The 27,689-nt window shown below is 44.8% G+C and overlaps 2 protein-coding genes across 2 annotated transcripts; both read right to left on the bottom strand.

Annotated features, from left to right (window-relative positions):
• Positions 1-3,697: 3,697 nt before the first annotated feature.
• LOC134079024 (E3 ubiquitin-protein ligase TRIM35-like) lies at positions 3,698-10,716 on the bottom strand. The gene is made up of 8 exons (XM_062535189.1): positions 10,312-10,716; positions 9,179-9,274; positions 8,869-9,099; positions 8,300-8,421; positions 8,118-8,193; positions 7,984-8,025; positions 6,454-6,625; positions 3,698-4,737 (listed from the first exon to the last, which is right to left on the bottom strand). The coding sequence occupies exons 1-8, from the start codon at positions 10,714-10,716 to the stop codon at positions 4,196-4,198; spliced, it is 1,686 nt and encodes a 561-aa protein (XP_062391173.1). The 3' UTR covers positions 3,698-4,195.
• A 3,035-nt stretch (positions 10,717-13,751) lies between these two features.
• LOC134079023 (zinc-binding protein A33-like) lies at positions 13,752-22,002 on the bottom strand. The gene is made up of 7 exons (XM_062535188.1): positions 21,598-22,002; positions 20,433-20,528; positions 20,126-20,356; positions 18,406-18,494; positions 18,207-18,228; positions 15,719-15,818; positions 13,752-14,451 (listed from the first exon to the last, which is right to left on the bottom strand). The coding sequence occupies exons 1-7, from the start codon at positions 22,000-22,002 to the stop codon at positions 13,904-13,906; spliced, it is 1,491 nt and encodes a 496-aa protein (XP_062391172.1). The 3' UTR covers positions 13,752-13,903.
• Positions 22,003-27,689: the final 5,687 nt, after the last annotated feature.

The raw sequence follows: 27,689 nt of genomic DNA, 5'->3' as shown, positions 1-27,689 counted from the left end.
TAAGCAATGAAAAAGTGATGTTACCTTCCAAAAAAATGTATTTATTCAGTCAGAGTTCCCAAAAGTACAGCTTGATGATGTTATTGACAAACATAGCACATCAGTTATGAAACCATGCTGTGTGATGGATGTAACATAGCACATCAGTTATGAAACCATGCTGTGTGATGGATGTATATCAGGTTAATTTAACAACAGGCCACATTTAATTTTATGTGTTTGACTTCATGGCAGGCCACATGAAACAGAGCAGAGGGCCACATGTGGCCCCTGGGCCTTAGTTTGCATACCCCTGTTGTAGTAGCATGTCAATAAATTAGTTTATCCAATCATATGAAAGGACTTTTGACAAGGCCCTGCCTTCTGAAATACATTTCCAATGGAGTAGTTCCAGATGAATGTGAGGAGCTAGGTGGAACGAAATTCAAGTGGTGATTCAGGTTAACATACAGTAGTATGTAAAATAATTCAATTATTGTCCTTTATTCAAAACAACACTTATTCTAATAAAGTTAAACTGCAGGATGTTGTCAATCCACTTCTGCGTCCTGTCTGAGGAATCCCCTCAGATCCTGCTGTATCAGGGAGTACAGGTGCTCCATCACGATGAGTTGTTCTGCATAAACACACAAGCAAAAGACAAATGACATGTACTAATCAAAAGACAGAGCTGATCACAGTGCTTATAGACCTGAACTGTTAACAATTCCTAGGGAGATGTAACAGAAGACGTACGTCGCTAACACTGCTTGAGCTCCTGTGTTTATAAAAAGTAACGTTTCGGCCCTTGGGTCTTCCTCCGGCAAATGAACCAATACTCTAACTAAGACTATGGTCTCCCAACGTTCACAAAGAGTGGACTTCCAGAGATCGCCAGGGCCATTGATGAACTGACCGCAGGCTCATAGGCTACTATGCTAGACTCACTACCGTTGACAACATACCGTTATTTCATGACATAATCAGACACATGAGCTTATATAACGCGAGGTCATTAACAATATACTTCTGAACAAATAAATACATGGTATGAATTCATCATTTACTGCGACATTTCACCAAAAGCCTCGTTTGTAGCTGGACAAACCTACGATGCTAAGATAGCCATCTGATACCTTAAAACCAGCGTCAGTATTGTAACAACTACGCCATAACGTCCCACATAAACGTGAGAAGTAAGACCCATCAACTAAACACATGTTGATATTCATTCTAGTTGCCACTCACGGCAGACAAAACCGGTCTAAAACAGAAAAGCCGGTGGCATTTCTCCAAACACAGTGCATTAGCTAACAGCTAACTGTTGGTGAGCAAAAGGCTACGACAAACGTAATCATAATGTAAACTGATTCATTACCTGTTGAATGTATCCGAGATAACACTTCTTACCTTTGGTTAATGAATGTTGAGGAAAAATGAAGAAAATGAGGAAAAACGAGGAAAAGCGTCCATGGAACTCTTGACTGTGCTCAATCTTCTTCTTCTTCAAATTGCGGTTCACGTACTGTGCTCAATAGCGACACATCGGGTATATTTGCACATAGTGGCCAAAAAGAGCGTTGCACCGCCACCTACTGGGGTGGGGGGGAGGTGGGTAGCTCTTGCGAATCCAGCCCTTTGCGAATCCAGCCCTTTGCGGATACGAATCGGGTTGGAAAAAGCGGAACGAATGTCTCAAAATTACGTAAGCGGAAGCAGGGATTCATGCGCGTGTTGAGTGATCTGCAAATGCAGATTCAACACTTCACACAAGGAACGTAGGAGTCGCAAGTGACATTTCCAAACAGATGCGCATGCAAAACGTGAGATATATTTACAAATTTGGTATGATTTAACTTGCAAGTTTCCAAACATTTGAACAAATCAATACACCTTTGAGCAAATCCCGATTTACAAGTCACAAATGTTGTCTTTGCGCTTGCAAATTTTGTCTTTGCGCTTGCAAATAATATCATTCGTGTGGATCATGGTGCATGTGTATACAAATAATATTGAAACAAATCTATCTCCATATATATATATATATATATATAGTCAAAAGTGAGCCAGTGCAGTTCAGCTAACAGGGTTGATGTGCTCCTTCTTCTTGTTATTTAGTTAAAAGTGTAGTAGCAGAGTTCTGCAATTCCAAGTTTTTCTGAGAGTGAGAGTAAAACGTGCATTGCAGTTGTCTAACCTTAGCCTAGAAATCTAGACACCCCTAGCGGCAGCAAATGTAATTTGGCTGGCGGGGCAGTCTAGCAACGCTCCGTAGAGCAAGGAGCTGAGAAATGGAAAATAAAAAGCGGGCCAATCACATCGTGTATAGAGTCAGTGGGTGGGCTTAACATAATGGTGACTGACATGCGACCAGAAGTTGCCACGGTAACGCATCCTGCTATTTGAAAACAAGAAGATGATTCGTTTAGCGTTATCCTATTGCGGGGAGGGAATTTGAAAGACAACTGTTTATCCCACACCTCCGATTGAGCCCTGTCTACGGTGAGTGTCCAGACCCTACATCTTGATGTGGGTCTGGCTCGTCAGGCTAGTCTAACCTACCAGTGATAAAGGCATGGGTTCATTTCTCTGCATCTTGTTTTGTTAAAAAAGGCAGCACTTTGGCAGTGTTGCTGTTCCTGCTTGTACCTACTGTATGTTCCCAGGGTGGTTATACAGTCTATGGTGTGGCATCTCTACAGCTGAGATGGAGTCTGGCTGTCATGACGCTTCACTCTGACTGTCAGGGTGGACTTCTACTGATCAGGGTGGACTTCTACTGATCAGGGTGGAGTTCTGCTGTTCAGGGTGCAGTTCTACTGTTCAGGGTGGAGTTCTGGTGATCAGGGTAGAGTTCTGATGATCAGGGTGGAGTTCTGATTATCAGGGTGGAGTTCTGCTGGTTCTGCTGTTCAGGGTAAAGTTCTACTGTTCAGGGTGTAGTTCTACTGATCAGGGTGGAGGTTCTACTGATAAGGGTGGAGTTTTGCTGTTCAGGGTGGAGTTCTACTGGTTCTGGTGATCAGGGTGGAGTTCTGCTGATCAGGGTGGAGGTTCTACTGATCAGGGTGGAGTTCTGCTGGTTCTGGTGATCAGGGTGGAGCTGGGTGGAGGTTCTGCTGTTCTCTCCCATCGTTCTTAAAAACATCTTAAAAACATCTTATTTCTTATCCAACTGCTTTTGTTTTCAGAGCATCTTTATTTGAGCTGCACACAGAACACAGTGTGGAGATCTCACATATATCTTGGAAATAATCAAGGAGATTAATCTGGTGGAAGATGTATTGTGAAGACGTTCCACACCACTTTAACACCCCATGATACATACTGTATGCCCCCATCACCAGTGCTCACTGATGTGCATGTTGTGTCTTTACCCCATGATACATATGCCCCCATCACCAGTGCTCACTGATGTGCATGTTGTGTCTTTACCCCATGATGCATATGCCCCCATCACCAGTGCTCACTGATGTGCATGTTGTGTCTTTACCCCATGATACATATGCCCCCATCACCAGTGATCACTGATGTGCATGTTGTGTCTTTACCCCATGATACATATGCCCCCATCACCAGTGCTCACTGATGTGCATGTTGTGTCTTTACCCCATGATACATATGCCCCCATCACCAGTGCTCACTGATGTGCATGTTGTGTCTTTACCCCATGATACATATGCCCCCATCACCAGTGCTCACTGATGTGCATGTTGTGTCTTTGCTGCACACATCTTGTGTGTAGAATCCCATGTATTTATAATTATTGATGTATTCACATTGAAGCCTATGAGCAGGGTCATCATCAACACACTGTACATGTTGCCCCATTGTGTCTTTGCCTCTCATCCCACCCCCTCATCATGCCTGCTATGCTGTGGCACTCTGCCCCCTGCTGGCCTTGCAGTGGCAGTGCAGCAGTCTTTCAGTCACACCTGATCAGTTATGTTGCCTACACACCTCTGAAGCAGATTCGGATGGATCCATAGGTGAAATGTACCTTTAATGAATTTTATATCACAAACCTATATCCCTTACACCGCATAAAAATGTGGAGCGTGTACAATGAATGTCAAATGATCACATGGGAGAAGAGGGTGTGTGTGATGCTGGTGATTTCTCTCAGTCCACAGTGGTGTTTTCTCTCAGAGTCTCCTCTAACTGATTCATCTCCTCATGCTGATCAGTTCTGGTCCACACAGAGACATTATCAGCTCTAACTGGGCTGCTCTACTCTAACTGAGACCTGCACTGGTATGATCTTCAAAGGAGACACCCTACCACCATTAAAGTATGGAAAAACTCTCTCAGTGAAAGTGTGTGTGAGAGTGTGTATGTGTGTGTTATTATCAGGGTCAGAGAATGACAGCTTTCCTCTGTCCCAGTCCAGCTGCACTCTGATCCTCTGGAGTTTCTTCTGCACTGTGAGGACAGTTGAGGCACGAGGAGGAGCATATGCTCCATAGCCATCATCATCAAACCCCATATACCACTGTCCACTAATGAAGCTGTAGTCTCCATTCCTCTGGAGAGACTCTGATATCACACCCACACCCCACCGTGTGCTCTCTCCAACATCCACATCCCAGCAGTGAGTCCCTGAGTTAAAGCCCTCAGAGCCCAGGAGACTGAGATACTTATCAAATCTATCTGGGATATCAGGAAGCTGCTGCTCCTCATCACCATATCTCACACTGGTCAGATCCTCAGACAGGATGAGTTGTGGGGGTGCAGTGTTGGGATCCAGAGTCACAGGAGCTGCAGAGAGAAAGAACACACACAAGCTGTGTGATGAGGATGTGAATGATGGTCAATGATGGTCCATTATAAGGGCTGTTACCAAATGCTCTCTTCTTGACATGCACTTGTATGCATGCTGTGTGTGTGTGTGTGTGTGTGTGTGTGTGTGTGTGTGTGTGTGTGTGTGTGTGTGTGTGTGTGTGTGTGTGCGCGAGTGTGCAAATGTGTGTGTACCAGGCCCGGTGGCTAATCGGGAGATTCAGGAGGATTCCCGGTGGGCCGTGAACGTTTGGGGCCGGTGTGAATATCGTGAGCTTAAATATATAGTTTCTGAAGTTAATTTACTGCGCCCTCGAGGCACTTTGGCAGCCTGAGCTGTGCGGTCGCGACAGTTTCCCCAAATGTTAACAAGGTAGCACTCACAAAAACTTCTCGGAGGTCGCAACAAAGCAATAGGGAAGTAAATGAGCGGTCCCTTCTCCAGTGGCACGACCCTGACGAACGTGTGCAAGGGAGATGTGTAGGCTAATGATAATTAATTTGACTGTAAGGTAACAACCCCAAATCTCAAAAGCCCTCGAAAATAAATAAAAATATCATTAAATCATTGTATGGGGTCCTCCTCACATGGAATATCTAACGCTCAGTTTCAGTAAGCAAGTAGCCCTGTTGAGAGAAACGAGAGGAGCGTTCAAACCCGGCAGTCACAGAAGTGTGCATTTACTGTTATGTGGTAGGCTACAGTATCATGCCTAGCTTGTTAAAGTATAGGTCGCTATGTGCAGAAATAAAATGGCCTTGGAATTTGAATTGGTGGGTATTCAAGTCATACTTACAGTGTATCTCCTGAAATGTATAACTGACATTATTTCCTGATTCCACTCAATGTATAGGTAGATAGCCTTCTGCCAAAGTTTTCAAAAAGGCTATTCCTATATTATTTCCTATCCCATGTCTCTAATAGATAGTGTAGTAGGCATGTGATGTAGGCCTTTCTGCTTTAATGACCCCCGCCCCTCCAGGGCCGCTAGACCTTGACATTTCCCGGTAAAATGTGTCCCACTCCGGCCCTAGTGTGTGTGGTGAATGCAGAATCATTGAATGTGTGTGTGTGTGTGTGTGTGTGTGTGTGTGTGTGTGTGCGTGTGCGTGCGTGCGTGCGTGCGTGCGTGCGTGCGTGCGTGCGTGCGTGCGTGCGTGCGTGCGTGCGTGCGTGCGTGCGTGCGTGCTTGCGTGCGTGCGTGCGTGTGCGCGTGCGTGCGTGTGTGTGTGTGTGTGTTTGTGCATCTGTGGTGTGTGTGCATGTGTATGTGTATGTGTGTATGTGTTTATGTCAGTTTGTGTGTGTGGTGTATGTGTGTGTGTGTGTGGGGGGGGGGTGTATGTGTGTGTGAGAGAGAGAGAGAGAGAGTGTGTGTGCACGCATGTGAACTTTTATACAGCTGTGTGTGTGTGTGTGTGTGTGTGCGCATGTGTGCATGTGTTTGTGCATCTGTGGTGTGTGTGCATGTGTATGTGTGTATGTGTTAATGTGAGTTTGTGTGTGTGGTGTATGTGTGTGTGTGTGTGTGTGTGTGTGTGTGTGTGTGTGTGTGTGTGTGTGTGTGTGTGTGTGTGTGTGTGTGAGAGAGAGAGAGAGAGAGAGAGAGAGAGAGAGAGAGAGAGTGTGCACGCATGTGAACTTTTATACAGCTGTGTGTGTGTGTGTGTGTGTGTGTGTGTGTGTGTACTCACTGTACTGAACAGTCTCCTGCATCTTCTCCCAGACTCTGAACTTCAGGTTGCCCAGGTGCTTTGCCACATTGATCAGAGCTCCTGAAACCCTCTCTGGATCCTGCAGTGTGCACTGGGCTCTGGAATAACATTCAGGAGTCAGTGCTGCTGTGGGTTTGGGTTCAGAACCACAGAGAAGAGAGAGACAGGAGGCAGATCACTCACCTTTCCACTGTGATCTTGTAGTTCTGGAAAACAAAAATGAATTCTAATTAGTGAAATCACCTGTACTGTTTCTACTTTGACACCTCTGTTTACAATTATTTTTTGGAAACCTTAAGGCTAGAGTGTGGAAATCCAACATTTGGCCTACTGACCCCTGCACTGACCCCAAGCCCTGCAACTGCAAGCTGTACTATCCTGCACTGACCCCAAGCTCTGCACCTGCAAGCTGTACTATCCTGCACTGACCCCAAGCTCTGCACCTGCAAGCTGTACTATCCTGCACTGACCCCAAGCTCTGCACCTGCAAGCTGTACTATCCTGCACTGACCCCAAGCTCTGCACCTGCAAGCTGTACTATCCTGCACTGACTCCAAGCTCTGCAACTGCAAGCGATATTCCCATGCACTGACCTGTGTTTACCCTGTAATGACCCGAGCTCTGCAACTGCGAGTTCGTTGCCCTGCATGTCAAAGTTAACCTTGAGGTCTTAAGCTAACTACATCGCACTATGCTGCTCCTCTGCTTCGGCGGACCCTCTCTTCGCAACAGCCAACATGGCCTGCCAGATCTAGCTTTCAACATTTTATTTATTTATTTATTTTTGGCCGGCCTCCTCAACACTTACATCAGATCGAACCTTTTCCACTTCAAATCTCAATCTCAATGGCAAGACATAATATTCAAGGTGGCAGGGTCCTGGTCAGGGGTCCCCACATTACTGGCTTTGTTGGGGTGCTCACAGAGATCACACCAAATGCTGCCGGCGCAGTCTGGTTGGTGTGATACAGCGGTGCACTTCAGGACCCCGGCCTGCTACGACCTTGCCCAACTTGCTATCTCCGCTTAATTATAATCATAATGTTTCTGCTACTTAAATTGCAATAGTCTCCTAGCTCCGGTCTAGTCTGGTCCCCCTATTCGTGCTGCATCTATCCGTCGTCTGGCATCTTGCCTGGCCTCCGCAGCAGGTCAGGCACAATATCATGTTAAGCTTCACGGGTGCCCGCGGTCGTCACTCCGGGCTGTCGTCTGCCAGCGCAGTTATCGCCCGGCGCGATCCCATGATGCACTTCACGACCACGAGCGGTAATGCCAGCGCAGAGCCACCGTGCTCACGAGAAGCTCGTCAGGACCCTGACTAGTGACCTACACCAAGCACTCCCACATTTATTTATCTGGCAAATTTTCGGATAGTGAACTTTTGAACACCAGATATCACCACACCAACACCACACCAACACCAGATCACCACACCAACACCAGATATCACCACACCAACACCACACTCTTTAGAGAACACCACACCAACACCAGAGATGACCACACCAACACCACACTCTTTAGAGATGACCACACCAACACCACACTCTTTAGAGATCACCACACCAACACCAGATCACCACACCAACACCACACCAACACCACACCAACACCAGATCACCACACCAACACCAGATCACCACACCAACACCACACTCTTCAGAGATCACCACACCAACACCACACTCTTCAGAGATCTCCACACCAACACCAGATCTCCACACCAACACCAGATCTCCACACCAACACCACACTCTTCAGAGATCTCCACACCAACACCAGATCTCCACACCAACACCAGATCTCCACACCAACACCACACTCTTTAGAGATCTCCACACCAACACCAGAGATCTCCACACCAACACCACACTCTTTAGAGATCTCCACACCAACACCACACTCTTTAGAGATCTCCACACCAACACCACACTCTTTAGAGATCTCCACACCAACACCACACTCTTTAGAGATCTCCACACTTGCCAAGGATCACACTCAGCAATTACAGTAATGCACTGTCATCAGACTACAATGCTTGACAGAGGATTACTGTTTTATCTGCAATTTATCTAATCATTGTCTTCTAGTGCTCTTACTGTTATCAACTGAGATGATTTTATAGAATATAAAGTAATGCAATAGTTGAGTGAGAGCGCTGAATGAGTAAAGCACTGAATTGAGCTACAGGCCTAATAGATGTTGGATAGAAGAAGATAGAAGGGTGTGTGTGTGTGTGTGCGTGCGTGTGCACGCATTTGAGTGTGTTTGTGCATGCATTTATGTGTGTGCGTGTGTGTGTGTGTGCGTGCGTGCGTGCGTGCGTGCGTGCGTGCGTGCCTGAGTGCGTGCGTGCATGCGTGCGTGTGTGACAGGTGTGGCTAGTCCTACCTGCAGGAATGTGATGTCATCAGCACTTATTTGCTTTTCTATGGCTCTGATTGTTTCTGAAAGAGATGAGATCTCTCTGCTCATCTTCTCAATCTTCTCCTTCATCAGCTGACTCTTCTGCTCCTCTTCCTCCCTCAGTGCAGCTATCCTGGCTGCCTCCTCATCTTGTAGAAACTGGTGCAGCGTCTTAAACTCTTCCTTGATCTGCTTCTCTGTATTTAAGGCCTGTGTCTTAAATAGCACATTAAATCATGCAAAATATATGGAATATAAATGCCACTAGCATTTCCTCTGTGACTGTTATATTTACCTTAATATGTTTTGCTGTCTTATCACAGGTTAGTTTAGTTTCTTCATGTTTCTTCATCTTTTCCTTCAGCTTGGCCAGCTCTGTTCTCAGTTCCTCCTAAAACATTACATTACATTACATTTGGCTGGCGTTTTTTAACCAAAGTGACTTACAACATGGTACAAATATTTGAAGGTTTTAAGAGCAATTCTAACGAATTTTGAAACAATAAACAAGTACAACAGTAAGTGCAACATGCAGCAGTTATGCTGCAATAACACAAATAAATATCACAGTCAAACTCAGCAAGATTGAAGTCAAAGTAAAAAAACGCTCTTTTGGAAAAACTCTGGTTAAGTCTTGACGTTACTATCTGGGGTGTGTCTGGGGAGGGCCGGGGTCCTAAAGGAAAAACTCTGGTTAAGTCTTGTTGACGTTACTATCTGGGGTGTGTCTGGGGGGGGGGGGGTCCTAAAGGAAAAACTCTGGTTAAGTCTTGTTGACGTTACTATCTGGGGTGTGTCTGGGGAGGCCGGGGTCCTAAAGGACGTGTTGTGCTGTATGAACTGCAGGAGGAGGAGCAGCAAGGGCCCACATGAGAGTGGGGAAATGAGAGAGAGCTCTGGATGGGAGAGGAGCTCAATATTCACAGTCTGATCACCTGAGGCCAGCTATTCACATGGCTACAGACAGACCTGAGGCCAGCTATTCACATGGCTACAGACAGACCTGAGGCCAGCTATTCACATGGCTACAGACAGACCTGAGGCCAGCTATTCACATATACAGACAGACCTGAGGCCAGCTATTCACATGGCTACAGACAGACCTGAGGCCAGCTATTCACATATACAGACAGACCTGAGGCCAGCTATTCACATGGCTACAGACAGACCTGAGGCCAGCTATTCACATGGCTACAGACAGACCTGAGGCCAGCTATTCACATGGCTACAGACAGACGGATATTGTCCACTTGACAGGTACATACAGGTCTCAAGTACTGCATGAGTCATTACTAGTGGGAATTGAAAGGATAAATATTTGTAGTGTGTCTGAGATCAGTGAATGCAAGTACATTCAAATGTGCCAAAGTGACTATAAATGTTTTAAATTTCATACCCAGCACAGCACATGATTAAAACGCGCTTTACCTTATAATCAGTTGTCACCTCAACAACAGGACTAAAGTTGTGATTCTTATGTTCCCTTGAGTCTCTGCACACCAGACACACAGGCTGCTTATCCTCCAGACAGAAGAGCTTGAGTTTCTCACTGTGCAGACTGCAGAGCACCTCAGACCCTGCTGAAGCTCTCTGACTTCTCTCCTGTAAGAAGGTCTCACACAGGTTCTTTAAGACCAAGTTCAGTTGTGGATTTGAATTTGTGAATCTTTTCCTGCAGATAGGACATTCTTGGTGTCCTTTAGTTTCCCAGAACTGCTGCAGACAGACTTTACACACACTGTGACTACATGTCATGATGACAGGATCCTTGAAGATGTCACGGCACACAGGACAAGAGAAATCCTCTTCAGTGAAAGAACGCTTGGAGGCCATTTTCTAAACTCACTGTAAAGTATGACCCTTAACTATGACGCCCAGAGGGAAAATGTTCCTTATTACTTGTTTTCTTTCTTCAGTTTTTCCGATCTTCAGTCTCAGGGCTGGATTGGTATTCTCTGGAACCACAAATACAAGTGATTGAGCCTACAGTAAGTGTTAACCTGTTTTCATTTCAGCTTCAGGGTAAGAAATGAACAGTTTAACTTTCACTTCCTGCTTCAGCAAGAGGGACAAGCCTTGACGTGAATGATTCTGATTGGCTAGTGGAGTCTCATGTGCATGTGTAAAGCAAAGTTCACTTTGAGATCAAATCCAGAACAAATGAACGCTGAGAATGATTACTGTTCATTCACATCAACGGACATTCACAACATTTACACTTCAGTCATACCTCAGCCTCTCCAGCCTCTCCACCTGAATGGTTTGCATTCAGAAGAATATATACATACAGTCTCATACATGAGTATGTGCTCATTCGTCTGCTTCATGCCAGCTGACATAACATGGAAATTACTGGAAGGCTCCTCCCCCTCAGGTACGCAGAGAGCTCTCAGATGAACGTTCCAGTTTTGGCTATGAACAGAACGTATACGTCAGTACGGAATATTATGGAAATACAAAGCTACAATAACTACAATAGCTACAGTGGAGTACAGAAAAGCTTATGAGTAACATTAACATATTACAAGTATGGAGTCATCATACAGGTAGCACCAGTTCCCTGAGTTACTGAAATATGTTTGGTATCGTTTATCCTCCTCTCAGTCACACTCACCAACATTCAAATCAGACTCATTCCTCCCACACTTTAATTAACTTCCTGGGCACACACTGGCCTGAATAAGAAGTATGATCCAATCACACACTGGCCTGAATAACACATTAAAGTACGATCCAATCACACACTGGCCTGAGTAACACATTAAATTATGATCCAATCACACACTGGCCTGAATAAGAAGTATGATCCAATCACACACTGGCCTGAATAACACATTAAAGTGATCCAATCACACAATTCTGCCTTAATGCCTTAGAAAGACATTATGTAATAAGATGTCATTCAATCACAAAACATTTAGAGCTTTGTAAGCCATAAACTGAACCTTTATATATATATATATATATATATATATATATATATATATACTGTATATATAGTCAAAAGCAGTTAAGCTAACACAGGGCTGCTGTGCTCCCTTTTCTTGTTAGTTAGTTAAAAGTTTAGCAGCAGAGATCTGCATGAGTTCCAATTCCTGTATGTGTTTTTGAGAGACCAGTAAGAAGTGCATTGCAGTAGTCTAACCTACCAGTGATAAAGGCATGGGTTCATTTCTCTGCATCTTGTTGTGTTGAAAAAGGCAGCACTTTGGCAGTGTTAGTGTTCCTGCTTGTTCCTATTGTATGTCCCCAGGGTGGTTAGTTACTGTAGTTAATGTTTTACAGTCTATGGTGTGGCATCTCTACAGCTGAGATGGAGTCTGGCTGTCATTACAATTCACTCTGACTGCCAGGGTGGACTTCTACTGATCAGGGTGCAGTTCTACTGTTCAGGGTGGAGTTCTGGTGATCAGGGTGGAGTTCTGTTGATCCTGGTGGAGTTCTACTGGTCAGGGTGGAGTTCTGCTGATCATAGACCTCTGAAGTTCGCCTACAAAAAAGCCACCATCTTTGCCCAAATAAGGAGATCCGGTCTCTTGAGATTTTTTCTATGGGAAAATAACATGGGTTTTTTCAATTATCGCACCTGTTAAACTCTCGCGGGGATGATGACATTGGAAATGCAGACGTTTTTCGCTACACAGTTTTGTCCACTGACATCTAGTGGATACTGTGATCTTCGGTAGGTGAAGACGGCACACTTTGATCTTTGCTACCCCAGAGCTAACTTACAATGCAACTTGCCATAGGCAGTTAGCTTCAATTAACTCCCGGATCTCCTTATATGGGCAAAGATGGCAGCTTTGGATCCTTTTTGTAGGCGAACTTCAGAGGTCTATGGTGGAGTTCTACTGATCAGGGTGGAGTTCTACTGATCAGGGTGGAGTTCTGGTGATCAGGGTTGAGTTCTGTTGATCATGGTGGAGTTCTACTGATCAGGGTGGAGTTCTGGTGATCAGGGTGGAGTTCTACTGGTCAGGGTGGAGTTCTGCTGATCAGGGTGGAGTTCTGCTGATCAGGGTAGAGTTCTACTGTTCAGGGTGGAGTTCTGCTGGTTCTGGTGATCAGAGTGGAGCTGGGTGGAGGTTCTGCTGTTCTCTCCCATCGTTCTTCAACACAGACTTATTCTTATCCAACCACTTTTGTTTTCAGAGCATCTTTATTTGAGCTGCACACAGAACACAGTGTAGAGATCTCAAAAATATCTTGGAAATAATCAAGGAGATCAATCTGGTAGAAGATTTATTGTGAAGACGTTCCACACCACTCTAACAGTGGTCCAGTAAGGACCATACCCCATGATACATATGCCCCCATCACCAGTGCTCACTGATGTGCATGTTGTGTCTTTACCCCATGATACATATGCCCCCATCACCAGTGCTCACTGATGTGCATGTTCTGTCTTTACCCCATGATACATATGCCCCCATCACCAGTGCTCACTGATGTGCATGTTGTGTCTTTACCCCATGATACATATGCCCCCATCACCAGTGCTCACTGATGTGCATGTTGTGTCTTTGCTGCAGACATCTTGTGTGTAGAATCCCATTTATTTATTATTATTGATGTGTTTACATTGAAGCCTATGAGCAGGGTCATCATCAACACACTGTACATGTTGCCCCATTGTGTCTTTGCCTCTCATCCCACCCCCTCATCATGCCTGCTATGCTGTGCCACTCTGCCCCCTGCTGGCCTTGCAGTGGCAGTGCAACAGCATTTCAGTCACACCTGATCAGTGTCATGTTGCCTACATTCCTCTGAAGCAGATTTGGATGGAGGCATAAGTGGAATTTACCTAAATAACTCTACATCACAAACCTTTATCCCTTACACAGCATTTAAAAAGTTGGAGAGTGTACAGTGAATGTCAAATGATCCCATGGGAGAAGAGGGTGTGTCTGATGCTGGTGCTTTCTCTCAGTCCACAGTGGTGTTTTCTCTCAGAGTCTCCTCTAACTGATTCATCTCCTCATGCTGATCAGTTCTGGTCCACACAGAGACACTATCAGCTCTAACTGGACTGCTCTACTCTAACTGAAACCTTCACCAGTGAGATCCTCAGAGGAGACACCTCACCACCAACTAAGTATGGAAACACTCTCTCAGTGAAAGTGTGTGTGAAAGTGTGTAGGTGTGTGTTATTATCAGGGTCAGAGAATGACAGCTCTCCTCTGTCCCAGTCCAGCTGCAATCTGATCCTCTGGGGTTTCTGCTGCACTGTGAGGGGAGTGGAGGGCTGTGGTGCTGGAGCCCATGCTGCATATTCACCACCATGATACAACACAGACCAGTCTCCACTCACATCATCATCATATTCTCCCTTCCTCTGGCCAGACTCTGCCTTCACACCGACAATCCACACTGTGTTCTCTCCAACCTCCACATCCCAGCAATGAGTCCCTGAGTTAAAGCCCTCAGAGCCCAGGACACTGTACCACTTATCAAATCTCTCTGGGTTATCAGGAAGCTGCTGTCTCTCATCACCACGTCTCACACTGGTCAGATCCCCAGACAGGATGAGTAGTGGGTGTGCAGTGTTGGGATCCAGAGTCACAGGAGCTGCAGAGAGAAAGAACACACACATGAGCTGAACACTGAGTGGTGTGTGATGGGGATGTGAATGATGGTCATTATCAATAGAACTGAGTGATGAGGATGTGAATGATGGTCATTATCAATAGGACTGAGTGATGAGGATGTGAATGATGGTCATTATCAATAGAACTGAGTGATGAGGATGTGAATGATGGTCATTATCAATAGGACTGAGTGATGAGGATGTGAATGATGGTCATTATCAATAGGACTGAGTGATGAGGATGTGAATGATGGTCATTATCAATAGGACTGAGTGATGAGGATGTGAATGATGGTCATTATCAATAGGACTGAGTGATGTGTGATGAGGATGTGAATGATGGTCATTATCAATAGGACTGAGTGATGAGGATGTGAATTATGGTTATTTTCAATAGGACTGAGTGATGAGGATGTGAATGATGGTCATTATCAATAGGACTGAGTGATGAGGATGTGAATGATGGTCATTATCAATAGGACTGAGTGATGAGGATGTGAATGATGGTCATTATCAATAGGACTGAGTGATGAGGATGTGAATGATGGTCATTATCAATAGGACTGAGAGGTGAGGATGTGAATGATGGTCATTATCAATATAGGACTGGTACCAGGTGTTCTCTTCTTGGCCGCAACACCTGTACAGATGTGCTTGGAGTGTTTCAACACACCACTTGGTCTGGCTGTGTTTTCATGTTTGATTGCAGCACTATGAAGAAGTGTCTGTCTCTGTGTGTGTGTGTGTGTGTGTGTGTGTGTGTGTGTGTGTGTGTGTGTGTGTGTGTGTGTGTGTGTGTTTGTCTGTGTGCATGTATGTGTGAGTGCCTGTGTGTGTGTGTGCAATGCATGTTTGGTGAGTGAGTGCATATGTGTGGGGTGTATGCATGTGTGTGTGTGTGTGTGTGTGTGTGTGTGTGTGTGTGTGTGTGTGTGTGTGTGTGTGTGTGTGTGTGTGTGTGTGTGTGTGTGTGTGTGTGTGTGTGTTTGTGTGTGTGTGTGTGTGTGTGTGTGTGTGTGTGTGTGTGTGTGCGTGTGTGTGTGCATGTGTGAGTCAGTGCATGTCTTTGTGGCTGCGTTCAGATCCTCAGTGTGCAGTGATGGGATCCACAGCAGTCACAGCAGTGTGTGTGTGTGTGTGTGTGTGTGTGTGTGTGTGTGTGTGTGTGTGTGTGTGTGTGTGTGTCTCACCTACTGTACTGAACAATCTGCAGCAAATGCAGTTATGGAAAGAAATGTGTGCACTCACTGTACTGAACAGTCTCCTGCATCTTCTCCCAGACTCTGAACTTCAGGTTGCCCAGGTGCTTTGCCACATTGATCAGAGCTCCTGAAACCCTCTCTGGATCCTGCATACGGTGTTCATTTTAGGACATCCTCAGACTCAGGTGTCAGACTCAGAAAAACCTCTGTCATCCTCAGATAAAACTGCCTCAGCGTCAGAAAAACCTCTCTCATCCTCAGACAAAACTTTCTCAGCGTCGGAAAAAACTTTGTCATCCTCAGACAAAAGCTTGTCAGAAAAACCTCTCTCATCGTCAGACAAAACTTTCTCAGCGTCGGAAAAAACTTTGTCATCCTCAGACAAAACCGTGTCAGAAAAAACTCTCTCATCGTCAGACAAAACTTTCTCAGCGTCGGAAAAAACTTTGTCATCCTCAGACAAAACCGTGTCAGAAAAACCTCTCTCATCCTCAGACAAAACTTTCTCAGCGTCAGAAAAAACTCTGTCATCCTCAGACAAACTGACAAACGTACAAACATAATTGTGATTACAGTATTTCTGTCTAAAATCATGCATGATAATAATGAATCATTCCATAGGGCACGGAATGAATAATTTAATTAGTCTGTGAACCGAGCTAACTAGCTAGCGGACGCTAGCTTAAAAAGCAATGGAAGTGAATGGCAGTAGCCTAACCATGACAAATAGCTATGCGCTGCCAGGTCACTAACAGTTGAAAGACTCCGCTTAAACTGTATACCGTTGCAAGTTCACTTGAGTATAAACTACCCACTTTAACTAATGTCACTAATCTTATTCAAAGAAATGACACAGCTCCGTTTAAAATGTTACCTAGCTAGGCGGCTAGCTAGCTAGCCAGCAACCAGACAGCTAGCCCCTCAATGGGAGTACGCCCTCGCTGCATTAATATCAATGGGATACTTGTGGAATGTTATCAATAAATTGGTCATTATGGCTTTCTGGATTTGTTGACGGTATTTTGGAATATTTTGTCATAATCTGTAAGTTTTCCCGATCATTTCAAGCCTAATAGTGTATTTTTTAGTGTATGGATTTGTTAAGAAAATAACTTAATATCAGACCATGCTGCTGTTGGTTACTGTCTGGTTGCTGGCTAGCTAGCTAAGGTAACATTTTAAACGGAGCTGTGTCATTCTTTGAAATGACAACTACCTGAATAACATTAGTGACATTAGGTAAAGTGGGTAGTTTATACTCAAGTGAACTTGCAACGGTATACAGTTTAAGCGGAGTCTTTCAACTGTTAGTGACCTAGCAGCGCATAGCTATATTGTCATGGTTACTGCCATTCACTTCCATTGCTTTTTAAGCTAGCGTCCGCTAGCTAGTTAGCTCGGTTCACAGACTAATTAAATTATTCATTCCGTGCCCTATGGAATGATTAATTGGTAGGCCTATCATGCATGATTTTAGACAGAAATACTGTAATCTCAATTATGTTTGTATGTTTTGTCAGTTTTGTCTGAGGATGAGAGAGTTTTTTCTGACGCTGAGAAAGTTCTGTCTGAGGATGAGAGAGGTTTTCCTGATACGGTTTTGTCTGAGGATGACAAAGTTTTTTCCGACGCTGAGAAAGTTTTGTCTGACGATGAGAGAGGTTTTTCTGACACGGTTTTGTCGGAGAATGACGGAGATTTTTCCGACGCTGAGAAAGTTTTGTCTGAGGATGAGAGAGGTTTTTCTGACACGGTTGTCTGAGGATGACAGAGTTTTTTTTGACGCTGAGAAAGTTTTGTCTGAGGATGAGAGAGGTTTTTCTGACAGAGGTTTTTCTGACGCAATTTTGTCTGAGGATGAGAGAGGTTTTTCTGACGCTGACACAGTTTTGTCTGAGGATGACAATGTTTTTCTGACGCTGAGGCAGTTTTGTCTGAAGATGACGGTAGTTTTCCTGAGTCTGACACCTGAGTCTGAGGATGACAAGGTTTTTTCTGACGCTGACACAGTTTTACCTGAAGATGACAGAGGTTTTTCTGACGCTGAGGCAGTTTTGTCTGAGGATGACGGATGTTTTTCTGAGTCTGACACCTGAGTCTGAGGATGTCCTAAAATGTACACCGTACCTGCAGTGTGCACTGGGCTCTGGAATAACATTCAGGAGTCAGTGCTGCTGTGGGTTTGGGTTCAGAACCACAGAGAAGAGAGAGAGAGACAGGAGACAGATCACTCACCTTTCCACTGTGCTCTTGTAGTTCTGGAAAATAACAAAGAGAATGTGTTTATGATTTCCGATGATGACAATACATATAAACACACACAAACACACACACACACACACACACACACACACACACACACACACACACACACACACACACACACACTAGCAGCTTCACTAACTGACTTAAGATCAAGATCTCCCTTTAGCTCACTATGATGTCGCTGCGCCCATGCAACTAGTCTGTGTGTGATAGTGATGATGGACTGATGTTGTATCTGTTGCAACACTCTCTTCTTCTGCTCACCACACCAACACCACACTCTTCAGAGATCTCCACATCAACACCAGATCACCACACCAACACCAGAGATCACCACACCAACACCAGAGATCACCACACCAACACCAGATCACCACACCAACACCAGATCACCACACCAACACCAGATCACCACACCAACACCAGAGATCACCACACCAACACCAGATCACAACACCAACACCACACTCTTCAGAGATCACCACACCAACACCACACTCTTCAGAGATCACCACACCAACACCACACTCTTCAGAGATCACCACACCAACACCACACTCTTCAGAGATCACCACACCAACACCAGAGATCACCACACCAACACCACACTCTTCAGATATCACCACACCAACACCAGATCACCACACCAACACCAGAGATCACCACACCAACACCAGATCACCACACCAACACCAGAGATCACCACACCAACACCAGAGATCACCACACCAACACCAGATCACCACACCAACACCAGAGATCACCACACCAACACCAGAGATCACCACACCAACACCAGATCACCACACCAACACCACACTCTTCCACACATAACCAAACATCTGCGGTTTCAAGGCACTCAGATCCATGCTTCTGCAGTGAACAGAGGTCGCACGTTTGACTTCAGAGCAGATTTGTTGTGGTTTTGGCGCATATTCTGACGTTCGAAACCGCAGGTCTCCGGTTATCTCTGGCTACACGTCAATTTATAACTGGAGAATTCGCAGATCTCCACTTTGCCCGGAGTTTTTTTAAACATTTGGTTATTTGCGTTGTCATGTGGATGACAGGTCCAAACGTAGACAAATACCTTCGGTTAAGCAGATACCCGGCTACGTGTGTACGGGGCCTCATTTACCAGAGTTTTGTCTAACCAACTACACACTGTTGGTCATAACGAAAAACACTCTTATCTTTAGTATGCTTTGCCATAATACTAAAATAGTTAAAAATGTAGTTTTTACAGTTCTTTACGTGCAAATACATATTTGCAGATACAGATGCATGCTGTTTAAACTTTGTTTTCACCAAACAAGTCAGTGCAACATATGCACAGCAAGTATATTTACATTGGACTATCCCTTCCCCTCTCATTCTCTCCCTCCCTCTTCCTCTTCCTTTCTCTGCAATGTCTTCCATTTTTGTTGTAAAAAAGGTGCTCGTTGTTTTATGGTTTTACTGTATTGCTTTTATCTTTGTGAAGCACAAAACTGGACAAAATGTGCTATATAAATAAAGTAGCCTTGCCTTACCTTACCTGTGGTCATTTCATAGTGCTTACTTTCTGATTGAAGTGGTATAAATTAAGCATTGAGGTGTTTGGCTAGGTGGCACAGGTATTGGTCAATTAGCTCATGTGTGTTATCTTGGATGCCATTGTTTTGAAACTGCAAACATGTTACTTTATGTCAGATTGTTGTGTCTTACAGAGCAGTGTGTTCAGTGCATGCAAAAAGTGCCATTTTGAATTGCAAAATGTGTGTAAAGCTGAAAATGTGTTTAGACATTTGGAGACTTGAGAGGATGTGCTGCTCTCTGTGTGTCAGTTTGAATAATTCTGCTATGAATGTCATTTTAGTGTGTTAGCAATTGGAACAAAACTGTAATGCACTGTCATCAGATACAATGCTTGACAGAGGATTACTGTTTTATCTGCAATTTATCTAATCATAGTCTTCTAGTGCTCTTACTGTTATCAACTGAGATGATTTTATAGAATATAAAGTAATGCAATAGTTGAGAGCGCTGAATGAGTAAAACACTGAATTGAGCTACAGGCCTAATAGATGTTAAGTGTGTGTGTGTGTGTGTGTGTGTGTGTGTGTGTGTGTGTGTGTGTGTGTGTGTGTGCGTTTGCGTGTGCGTGTGCGTGTGTGTGTGTGTGACAGGTGTGAGGGGCTAGTCCTACCTGCAGGAATGTGATGTCATCAGCATGAATTTGCTCTTCTATGGCTTTGATTGAGTCTGAAAGAGATGAGATCTCTCTGCTCATCTTCTCAATCTTCTCCTTCATCATCTTAGTCTGCTGCTTCTCTTCCTTCTTCACTGCAGCTATCCTGGCTGCCTCTTTATCTCGTAGAAACTGGTGAAGCTTCTCAAACTCCTCCTTGATCTGCTTCTCTGTGTTTAGGGCCTGTGTCTTACATAGCACATCAAATCATGCATAACATAATACAAAATGGCACTAGCATTTCCTCTGTGACTGTTATATTTACCTTAATGTGTTTTGCTGTTTTATCACAGGTTAGTTTAGCTTTTTTATGTTTCTTCATCTTTTCCTTCAGCTTGGCCAGCTCTGTTCTCAGTTCCTCCTGATACATTACATTACATTACATTACATTTGGCTGACGCTTTTTAACTAAAGCGGCTTGAACATTTGAAGCTTTTAAGAGCAATTCTAACAACAATTTTGAAACAATAAACAAGAACAACAATAAGTGCAACATGAAGAATACAACAGTTATGCTGCAATATCACAAATAAATATCACAGTCAAACTCACAACTGGTTAAGTGTTGTTGACGTTACTATCTGGGGTGTGTCTGGGGAGGCCGGGGTCCTAAAGGACGTGTTGTGCTGTATGAACTGCAGGAGGAGGAGCAGCAAGGGCCCACATGAGAGTGGGGAAATGAGAGAGAGCTCTGGATGGGAGAGGAGCTCAATATTCACATGCCATGTCTGAATCATAAGTACACACGCTGGGCAGCGTGCATTTTCCAGAAGTTACGTCAGAATAGACTGTCCGAAAGTCAAGCGCTCTCACTAGATGGGTACTTCGTTTGGCATGATTTCCAAGCGTGCATCGATGCATCTTTTTTGCCCTCAGATATCCCATAATCCATTGCGCAGCGCAGGTCAAGCTCTACACATCATGCAAATCGTCAAGCAACACACCCCCCTCCCCGAGTCAGGTGACGCCAACTAGTTAGTGCTGTCCAAACGTAGGTAGGGACGCATACTGAGGAGCGGGCGTACTGAGAAGCTACAGGAAAGAACGGTACTATCCAGCGTGCGCCCTTAACAATTGGACACAGCCACAGTCTGATCACCTGAGGCCAGCTATTCACATGGCTACAGACAGACCTGAGGCCAGCTATTCACATGGCTACAGACAGACCTGAGGCCAGCTATTCACATGGCTACAGACAGACCTGAGGCCAGCTATTCACATGGCTACAGACAGACGGATATTGTCGACTTGACAGGTACACACGTCTCAAGCACTGCATGAGTCATTATAGTGGGAATTCATGTTTGAAAGGATAAATATTTGTAGTGTGTCTGAGATCAGTAAATGCAAGTACATTCAAATGTGCCAAAGTGACTATAAATGTTTTCAATTTCATTCCCAGCACAGCACATGATTAAAATGTGTCTTACCTTATAATCAGTTGTCACTTCAACAACAGGACTAAAGTTGTGATTCTTATGTTCCCTTGAGTCTCTGCACACCACACACACAGGCTGTTTATCCTCCAGACAGAAGAGTTTGAGTTTCTCACTGTGCAGACTGCAGAGCACCTCAGACCCTGCTGAAGCTCTCTGACTTCTCTCATGTAAGAAGGTCTCACACAGGTTCTTCAAGTCCAAGTTCAGTTGTGGATTTGAATTTGTGAATCTTTTCCTGCAGATAGGACATTCTTGGTGTCCTTTAGATTCCCAGAACTGCTGCAGACAGACTTTACACACACTGTGACTGCATGTCATGATGACAGGATCCTTGAAGATATCACGGCATACAGTACAGGAGAAATCCTCTTCGGTGAAAGAACGCTTGGAGGCCATTTTCTACACTTACTGTAAAGTGTATCACTTAACTATGACATCCAGAGGGAAAATATTCCTCATTACTTGTTTTCTTTCTTCCGTTTTTCAGATCTTCAGTCTCAGGGCTGGATTGGTCTTCTCTGGAACCACAAATACAAGTGATTGAGCCTAACTATTCACCTGTTTTCATTTCAGCTTCAGCAAATGAACAGTTTAACTCTCATACATGCGTGTGTGCTCATTCGTCTGGGTTCATGACAGCTGACATAACATGGAAATTACTGGAAGGCTCCTCCCTTACAAGGAACATTAAGATATTACAAGTATGGAGTCAGCATACAGGTAGCACCAGTTCCCTAAGTTACTGAAATATGTTTGGTATCGTTTATCCTCCTCTGAGTCACACACACCAACATTCAAATCAGACTCATTCCTCCCACACTCTAATTAACTTCCTGGTGTGTGTGGACTATTTGCAATATCCCTCAGGGACACACTGGCCTGAGTAAGATGAATGATCCAATCACACACTGGCCTGAGTAACATATTAAAGTATGATCCAATCACACACTGGCCTTAGAAAGACATTAATGAGATGTCATTCAATCAAAAAACATTTAGAGCTTTGTAAGCCATTAACCAAACCTTTAAATATATAGTCAAAAGGGAGCCAGTGCAGTTCAGTTAAAGGGAAATTCCGCCATTTTTGGAAATACGCTAATTTTCCACCTCCCCTCGAGCAAAACAATCGATATTTACCTTGTTCCCGTTCATCCAGCCATTCTGTGAGTCTGGCGATACAACGTTTAGCTTCAGCCTAGCATAGATCATTGAATCGGATTAGACCATTAGCTTCTCGCCTGCTAGCTTCATGTTTAAAAGTGACTAAGATTTCTGGTAATTTTCCCATTTAAAACGTGTCTCCTCTCAAGTTAGAAAGTGCAATAAGACCAACTGAAAATGAAACCTGGTGTTTTTCTAGGCTGATTTGACATGGAACTACACTCTCATGGCGTAATAATCAAGGCAACTTGCAAACGTACCATAGGCGCAGTGATATCGTACGCAGCATCTAAAAATAGTCCCCATAGACAACAAGCAGTAGTAGTGCCAGTAGTTTGCCAGTTGCCTTGATTATTACGCCAGATGAGAGTGTAGTGAAAACATAACAGAATCACAGATGCAACCTAGCACAACATTTAATTCATTTACACCTATTGACACATTAAAGCTCACCTCCACAATTTCCTCATCAAAATCTGCAACTAGTCTGCTAGACCCTATTCCCACTCACCTTCTTAAGACCGCCCTCCCCCTCCTCGATAATACGTTACTTCAGATTCTAAATAATTCAATGTTATTAGGACATGTTCCACAGCAGTTTAAGATGTCTGTTATCAAGCCATCACTCAAAAAACCTAGCCTTGACCCTAACATCCTAGCTAACTATAGGCCTATATCTAACCTCCCTTTTATATCAAAAATACTTGAAAAAATAGTATCCAAACAAATTAGCGCCTTCTTACAAACTAACAAAATTCAAGAACTGTACCAATCTGGCTTTGGAGCCCACCACAGTACCGAATCAGCCTTAGTTAAAGTGTTTAATGACCTCCTTATTGCTGCTGATAACGGCTATGCATCAATACTAGTCCTCCTTGACCTCAGTGCTGCTTTTGACACCATAGATCATGACATACTACTCCACAGGCTTGAACATTCCATAGGTATCAAAGACTCTGCACTTGCTTGGTTTAGATCATACCTTACTAACCGCCAACAATTTGTACAGGTCCATAATGAACCATCCTCCCAGACTATGGTTAAATATGGAGTGCCTCAAGGCTCAGTACTAGGGCCCCTATTATTTTCTCTTTATATGCTTCCTCTAGGTTCTATAATTAGAAAACATGGCATTGATTTCCATTCTTATGCAGATGATACACAATTATATATTTCCATAAAGCCCGATGAACCAACCCCGTTAGCCAAACTCAACACATGTCTTAGAGACATAAAAATTTGGATGACTAATAACTTCCTGCTATTGAACTCAGATAAAACAGAAGTTATGGTTTTAGGCCCTAAGAAGACTAGGGATATCCTATCCACATCACAGGTTACATATAGTGATCTCTCACTGACCTCATCCACAAGTGTTAAAAATCTAGGAGTTACAATTGATCAAGAACTTCTACTCAATAGTCACATAAAGCAGATCACAAAAACCTAATTTTTCCATTTAAGGAACATTTCAAAGATAAGGAAGTCCTTATCCTTACCAGACGCTGAAAAATTAATCCACGCTTTTGTCACTTCCAGGCTAGACTATTGTAATGCGCTATACGCTGGCTACAATAATACCTGTCTAAAAAGCCTACAGCTTATACAAAACGCAGCTGCTCGCACACTCACTAGGACCAAAAAATATGAACATATTTCCCCCATCCTAGCATCTCTACATTGGTTACCTGTTAAAAGTCGCATTGACTTCAAAATTCTACTTCTCACATACAAAGCCATAAATGGAAGAGCACCCGAATATATTAAAGATCTTCTAGTCCCATATAATCCACTTAGACCCTTACGATCACAAAATACTGGACTTCTTGTAATTCCAAGAATTTCAAAAACTACAGTAGGAGGCAGAGCCTTTTGTTACTGCGCACCCCTCCTCTGGAATAATCTTCCTCCCTCAATTCGATTAGCAGACACCCTCCCTATTTTTAAGTCTAGACTTAAAACATATCTCTTTAGTGCTTCCTATAGTTAGGTATGGTGCAGTGTGGAACTTCAACCACCTCAGGGTCTTACTGGAACGGACCACCTCTGCTGTGGGCTTGTGTGACTGGTGCCCCAGTCATGCATCCCATGGTGGCTACTGACCACACCTGAGCTGGTGCTGACCACCCTCCACCATGCCTTAGTTATGCTGCTTTAGCATTGCGCTGTCATGGACTTCTTATGTGGCATGCCGTACAACTCCTCTTCTCCCCTCTCCCTCTGTCTCTCTCAACTCTCCCTCTTTCCTTCTCTCCCTGTCCTGTCCTCTATAGTGTAGCTTGGGGGGGAGGGTCCCGCGTGCTGTCTGTTGCGCGTGCAGGCATTTGTTCATTCACTGCGCATGCGGGCTTTGTCCATTTGCGCCGTTTCGGTCATGGGCCTTCCTCGGGTGGGCTTGCGCATCATGTCTGGGCTGCGCGCCTGGGTGGTGTGGCTGGGTGCTCTGGGCCGGTCGGGGTCCGTTCGCGGGTGGCGTTGCTCGTCCGCGGGGGGCCTCCCGTCGCCGTCTGTAGATGGGGGGGGGGGGGTGGGGTTCGTGTCGGCTCCATTCGCCAGTGGCTCTGCGTGGACGTATATTGGCGGTCTGGCTGGGGCATGCGGTCTGATCAGATGTGCACGGCTGTGCATTTAGTGGGATGGGGGGGACGGGGGAGGTGGGAATGCTGGGAGTGGATGGCGGAGGGGAGGGCTGTTGCGGCATTGTATTTGGATTGGGCTCGCGGTCCGGGCCTTCTTGGGGTGGTGTTTCTAGAGTGGAAGTCCAATGGTTTTAACGATTTTAATTACATTACACCAATGTCCAATGATCTTAACGATTTTAATTACACTACATCGCCTCCCTACGCCTCCCGACCCTGTCAACAGGATGACAGGATGACACGTCCAAAGACATGAAGCATTCTGGACTTTTGCTCTGGGGGCGCTGCTTCCGGGGGGCCTGGGCGGCGGGGCGGATCAGACTGTGTGTCCTGGTCGGGCCGTGGTGTGTGTTCGCGCGGTGTTGTGGTTGGGGTGGGGCTGGCGCGGGCCCCGTTCTCTCTGCTCGCGGATGGTGGTGGGGGGTGTCTGCGGATGGGTGGCGCCGCCTGTGGGCGGACTCTGGCTGGCCATGCTCGGCCATGCTGCTCCGACGCGCGGTTCAGAGGTGGTGTGTGGGTTCGCCTGGGGGGGGGGCATTGGGGGGGGCATTGTGGGTGGGTAGATGTTGCGTGCATGGTGGGTGGGTGGATGTTTGCATGCGTGGTGGACGATGTGCGGGATGCCTCTTCGGGTTTAACTGGGTAACCTATTCCTACGCACCTGTCCCCACAAAAGAGGTGTGTAAAAGCGTTTTGTAAACCCTCTATAGTATAACCATTTATATCACCATTGATATACTTATTAATACTTAATATGACTTACAGTGATACTAACACACTCTATTTCTCTTCCCTTTCCCCTATACCTCACCTGTGAGGTAAACCATTACCAGCCATCAACCATCTCTGTGCCTGTCCCTCATCACACCTGAAGTCACATCCCTCTGACTGCCCTACCATCGCCATTGCCTTCGCCATCCCTATGACTGCCCTAACATCGCCTGCTGTGGTTCCCTGCCCGAATCTTTGGCCCTCGGATCCCAGCAACCCATCACCTTCCGAAATAACTAATGGATTACTAATGGACAATTTATTCCCTACACTGGACTATTTGAACTTTCATTGTCACTGTAACTTTCAAACTACAAATGACTGTACTGTAACTGACCCAAGACAGATGGGTTGGGCCCTTGAGTCGTGGGTCTGTCTGAGGTTTCTTCCTATATGTATCTCCAATTCTAGGGAGTTTTTCCTTGCCCCTGTTACTCATGGGCTCTCTTTGAATGTCTAACACTCTGTAAAGCGCCTTGAGACATGTGTAATGTATTGGCGCTCTATAAGCGACATTAAATTGAAATTGAAAATTAGTTCCATGTGTACAGCAAAGTTCACTTTGAGATTAAATCCAGAACAAATGAACGCTGACAATGATTACTGTTCATTCACATCAACGGACATTCACAACGTTTACACTTCAGTCATACCTCAGCCTCCAGCCTCTCCACCTGAATTGTTTGCATTCAGAAGAATATACATACACTCTCATACATGCGTGTGTGCTCATTCGTCTGGGTTCATGCCAGCTGACATAACATGGAAATTACTGGAAGGCTCCTCCCTTACAAGTAACATTAAGATATTACAAGTATGGAGTCAGCATACAGGTAGCACCAGTTCCCTGAGTTACTGAAATATGTTTGGTATCGTTTATCCTCCTCTCAGTCACACACACCAACATTCAAATCAGACTCATTCCTCCCACACTCTAATTAACTTCCTGGTGTGTTTGGACTATTTGCAACATCCCTCAGGGAGTCACACACTGTTTTTTCACTGCTTTTGTTTTCAGAGCCTCTTTAATTGAGCTGTACACAGAACACAATGTGGAGATCTAAAATATTATCTTGGAAATAATCAAGGAGATTAATCTGGTAGAAGACTTTTATTGTGAAGACGTTCCACACCACTTTAACACCCCATGATACATATGCCCCCATCACCAGTGCTCACTGATGTGCATGTTGTGTCTTTACCCCATGATACATATGCCCCCATCACCAGTGCTCACTGATGTGCATGTTGTGTCTTTACCCCATGATACATATGCCCCCATCACCAGTGCTCACTGATGTGCATGTTGTGTCTTTACCCCATGATACATATGCCCCATCACCAGTACTCACTGATGTGCATGTTGTGTCTTTACCCCATGATACATATGCCCCCATCACCATGTGCTCACTGATGTGCATGTTGTGTCTTTACCCCATGATACATATGCCCCCATCACCAGTGCTCACTGATGTGCATGTTGTGTCTTTACCCCATGATACATATGCCCCC

The sequence above is a fragment of the Sardina pilchardus genome, chromosome 4, assembly GCF_963854185.1.
Source record: "Sardina pilchardus chromosome 4, fSarPil1.1, whole genome shotgun sequence".
Lineage (NCBI taxonomy): Eukaryota > Metazoa > Chordata > Actinopteri > Clupeiformes > Clupeidae > Sardina > Sardina pilchardus.
The sequence above is the reverse complement of the archived record's forward strand: the minus strand, read 5'-3'. Positions and strand labels throughout refer to the sequence as shown.

What these genes read in the sequence shown, in the direction of transcription:
- LOC134079024 (XM_062535189.1), bottom strand. Translation starts at nt 10,716, where the DNA reads ATGGCCTCCAAGCGTTCTTTCACTGAAGAGGATTTCTCTTGTCCTGTG. An exon ending in AGGTGACAACTGATTATAAG is followed by an intron (nt 9,275 to 10,311) that starts GTAAAGCGCGTT and finishes GTAATGTTTTAG; the next exon opens with GAGGAACTGAGAACAGAGCT. An exon ending in CTCTAAAGAGTGTGGTGTTG is followed by an intron (nt 6,626 to 7,983) that starts GTGTGGTCATCT and finishes CTCTCTCTTCTC; the next exon opens with TGTGGTTCTGAACCCAAACC.
- LOC134079023 (XM_062535188.1), bottom strand. Translation starts at nt 22,002, where the DNA reads ATGGCCTCCAAGCGTTCTTTCACCGAAGAGGATTTCTCCTGTACTGTA. An exon ending in AAGTGACAACTGATTATAAG is followed by an intron (nt 20,529 to 21,597) that starts GTAAGACACATT and finishes GTAATGTATCAG; the next exon opens with GAGGAACTGAGAACAGAGCT. An exon ending in GGTGTGGTGATCTCTGAAGA is followed by an intron (nt 18,229 to 18,405) that starts GTGTGGTGTTGG and finishes GTTGATGTGGAG; the next exon opens with ATCTCTGAAGAGTGTGGTGT.